Source organism: Limulus polyphemus, unplaced genomic scaffold, assembly GCF_000517525.1.
Source record: "Limulus polyphemus unplaced genomic scaffold, Limulus_polyphemus-2.1.2 Scaffold922, whole genome shotgun sequence".
Lineage (NCBI taxonomy): Eukaryota > Metazoa > Arthropoda > Merostomata > Xiphosura > Limulidae > Limulus > Limulus polyphemus.
The window spans coordinates 160,340-163,311 of NW_013666532.1; the positions used below are offsets into that span (position 1 = coordinate 160,340).

The 2,972-nt window shown below is 31.0% G+C and overlaps 1 protein-coding gene across 3 annotated transcripts in view; it reads right to left on the reverse strand.

The window, feature by feature from the left end:
• The window catches only part of LOC106461258 (sentrin-specific protease 6-like), a 64,518-nt gene that overhangs the window by 11,194 nt on the left and 50,352 nt on the right, over positions 1-2,972 (reverse strand). For all 3 annotated transcript variants that reach the window (XM_022388119.1, XM_013921065.2, XM_022388120.1), the window contains 2 exons: positions 915-1,078; positions 526-588 (listed from right to left, as the gene is read on the reverse strand). In XM_022388119.1, the coding sequence (XP_022243827.1) occupies positions 526-588; positions 915-1,078 (227 nt within the window). The remainder of the gene's footprint in view (positions 1-525; positions 589-914; positions 1,079-2,972) is intronic.

The window sequence follows — 2,972 nt, forward strand, 5'->3', positions numbered from 1 at the left end:
CACAAATAAAAAAAAAAATATTATTTTAGTGGGTTTTTTTTACACTAAAAGTGCTATAATAATGTTTATAGAGATGGAAATATTTGAATATTGAAAAAGAAGTATTATGGAAAAACACAGACAAAGAAAAATTTGGTTTTAATGACTTATGTAAAGACACAAGAATTACATATGCTATTTTAACCAAAACACACATAACAGTTAATTTTATTTTTAACAAAAATCTTTGCTGTATGAACTTAGAACATAAAAACAAAAGAAAGTTTTTTGTGTATTTGTCTGGATATAAAATTGTTTTATGGAAAATAACCATGAAATTTTAAAATTAAAAAAACTAACCAATATTAGACTATAAATTCTGAATTTTGTTGTTTTAAACAGTAGCCTTTAACTATTTACAAAATAAATAATTTTGGATAGAACCTACTCAGGTTCTTTCTGTACTAAACCGTTTCTTTGACTCTCTCTCTTCAGAATCAAAATAACTGTATTCTTTATTTATTTTTGATAATACAAATAAATTACCTGCACCAAGAGATTCGATGAGCGAGTTGCTACAGGGAGTGCATTTAACTTTCCCAAGCGATTCTGTTAAATAAATAAATAAAAAAAAAACGAATAAGGTTTTGCTATCTCAAAAAATGAAGGAAAGCATTGAAGCTTTAAAAAAAAGTTTCTGGGTAGTGGCTTTTCACATATTCCTAAAATAAATAAATTTTCACAGTGAGAAGACTATACATCTTGTATTCTAATGTCACTGAATTTTATGAATATGCGTTTAATACGAGTCATTATAAAAATGCAATGTTACCAAGAGGTTTTCACTAAGTGAATATTGTTCTGACTAGTATCAGGTTAGTAGAGCTAAAGACTGAAGATGATACAATAATTACATTCGTAAAGATGATACTTACATTAGTAAAGGCCATGTTCACAGGTGTGGACCTAACTAAGATTTCATTTGCTGTCTTCTGGTCAATCTCTTCAACTTTGCCAGGAAGAAAGAGAGTCCGAAAAAATAATCGCTGCTCATTGGTGATCTCATGTGGTAGGACGGTAATTCTTTTTTGTGTCTCATCTGAAGCAAGATTAACAGAGAACAACTTTCTACGTTATCAAAACTTTAAACTATCATACATCAATATAACTAATTTCAAATACCACTATGGGAAAACAAACCTTCAGGAGATACTGCACAAAATGAGGAGACAGTAAACTTAACGTAAGTGGTATAAAATTTCCAATTTTTTTTTTAATCCTTGAGTTGTGACCACTCAGATGAAAACTCCTGAAACTATGACAGAGAACATAATACGGTCGATGTTATCAATACAATAACATCAGAACCAGTTTTTTTCTGGTTTTATTTTTCTGATGTTAGATATCTCCGAGATATCTGCAGATGTAAAACTTTACTGTGATAACTTATTTTCAACAGATCCTCAAGAAATCACAAAAATGTAAAATGATGATTTTTTTTTTTACCTAGTCTGTGAAAATACCTTATAACACTTATCTGTTCCATCACCTGATATTTTAAGTATAAGTTTGAAACTGGAAGTTGTCAATAAAAATGGCAATATTAAAAATCATACACCAATATCACTGTTAATAAAATTTTTAACTGATAGTATCTTGGCTTGTTATTAGTAATACATAATCATAAACGATCAATTTGATATTTGTAATGTGTACAATAATCTGCAAGTCAATGAGATAGGGTGGGCTATAGAGGGTGTCGCAGTTTTTGGTATTCAAGCTAGAACAAAACAAAAGTAACGTGATAAATCTGTTAACCGAAAAAACAACAACACATTTTACTGCGAAAAGTACAGTGTTTAGAGGTTGGTCAGATGGTGTCCCTCTTGCACAAAATAACTGTTTATTCATGTTCAGGCAGGTTCTACATATGACTACCTTAAAGCAGCATGCAAGTTTCTTTGATCCTTTTTTAAATAATCTCTATTGACAGAAGCCATGAAAACGAGGGAGAAAACAGATTTGTGGAGGTGAGGAACCAGATCTTGTACTGCACAACTTGTGTGTTTTATGTGTGTATTTGGATGGGGGTATAGGTTTTACTCCCTTGTAGCATGGAAACTACTGCAAGGTCGACCATGCTGTTGGGCAATTCAGATTCTAGATATTGCAGAGTTCAAATCTGTATTCAGAGTTCAAAAAAGAGAGCACTGGAGAGTGTTTTTAGAACCATCTCATCAAACATATCTTCATGACTCACAGAGGTGTTAAACAAAACAAGAAATGCTGTACAAAATAAAAATTGTTATAGTTCTACTTTTACATTTAAAAAGCCTTTGATGGTCCTATGGTCACGGATCAAAGGGCATGTCATCACATTTGTAGACTTACATTCAAAATTTTAGTATTATACATTATTTAATTTCTTAATTAATTTAAATGTAAATATTACAAAAAAAAAATCCTCAGATATCGAGTTTTGTGTCATGTGGTATGTTGAATGCAGCTTTGGTTCAAATTAGATGTTTGTGATGTCCAAATACAAAATCTATAGTTTCTTAAATATTAGAAACTCAAATTACTCAACAAGCTAGAATATAAAATAAGAACCTCCTATCTTTCCTATTTGCTGAGATATCACTATATTTAGTGAATCAAACATGGTGGCCCCAACCACCTCTTCCATTTTTGGAAATACTTCCTTACATACACACACACACTTCGCTCTATCATGTGCTTATAACCAATCAAAAGCTCAGAATTTCCCCCATGTGGTTTTCTCAGCCTCTTGAAGGTGGGAAGCTCCCAAGATTATTTCTTTTGTCTCGGAAGGAAGGGGTAAGTGAAAATGTTGCTCGGAAAACTATTTTTTAGACCCAACTACAGTTTATTTAGTAATCCTGATAAGTTACAGTGGAATTCTGCTTTATCGGTAGAATAATTTAATAATTTTTTGTAATTTCAAAATGCATATGTAAAACCAAAAAAAGTTA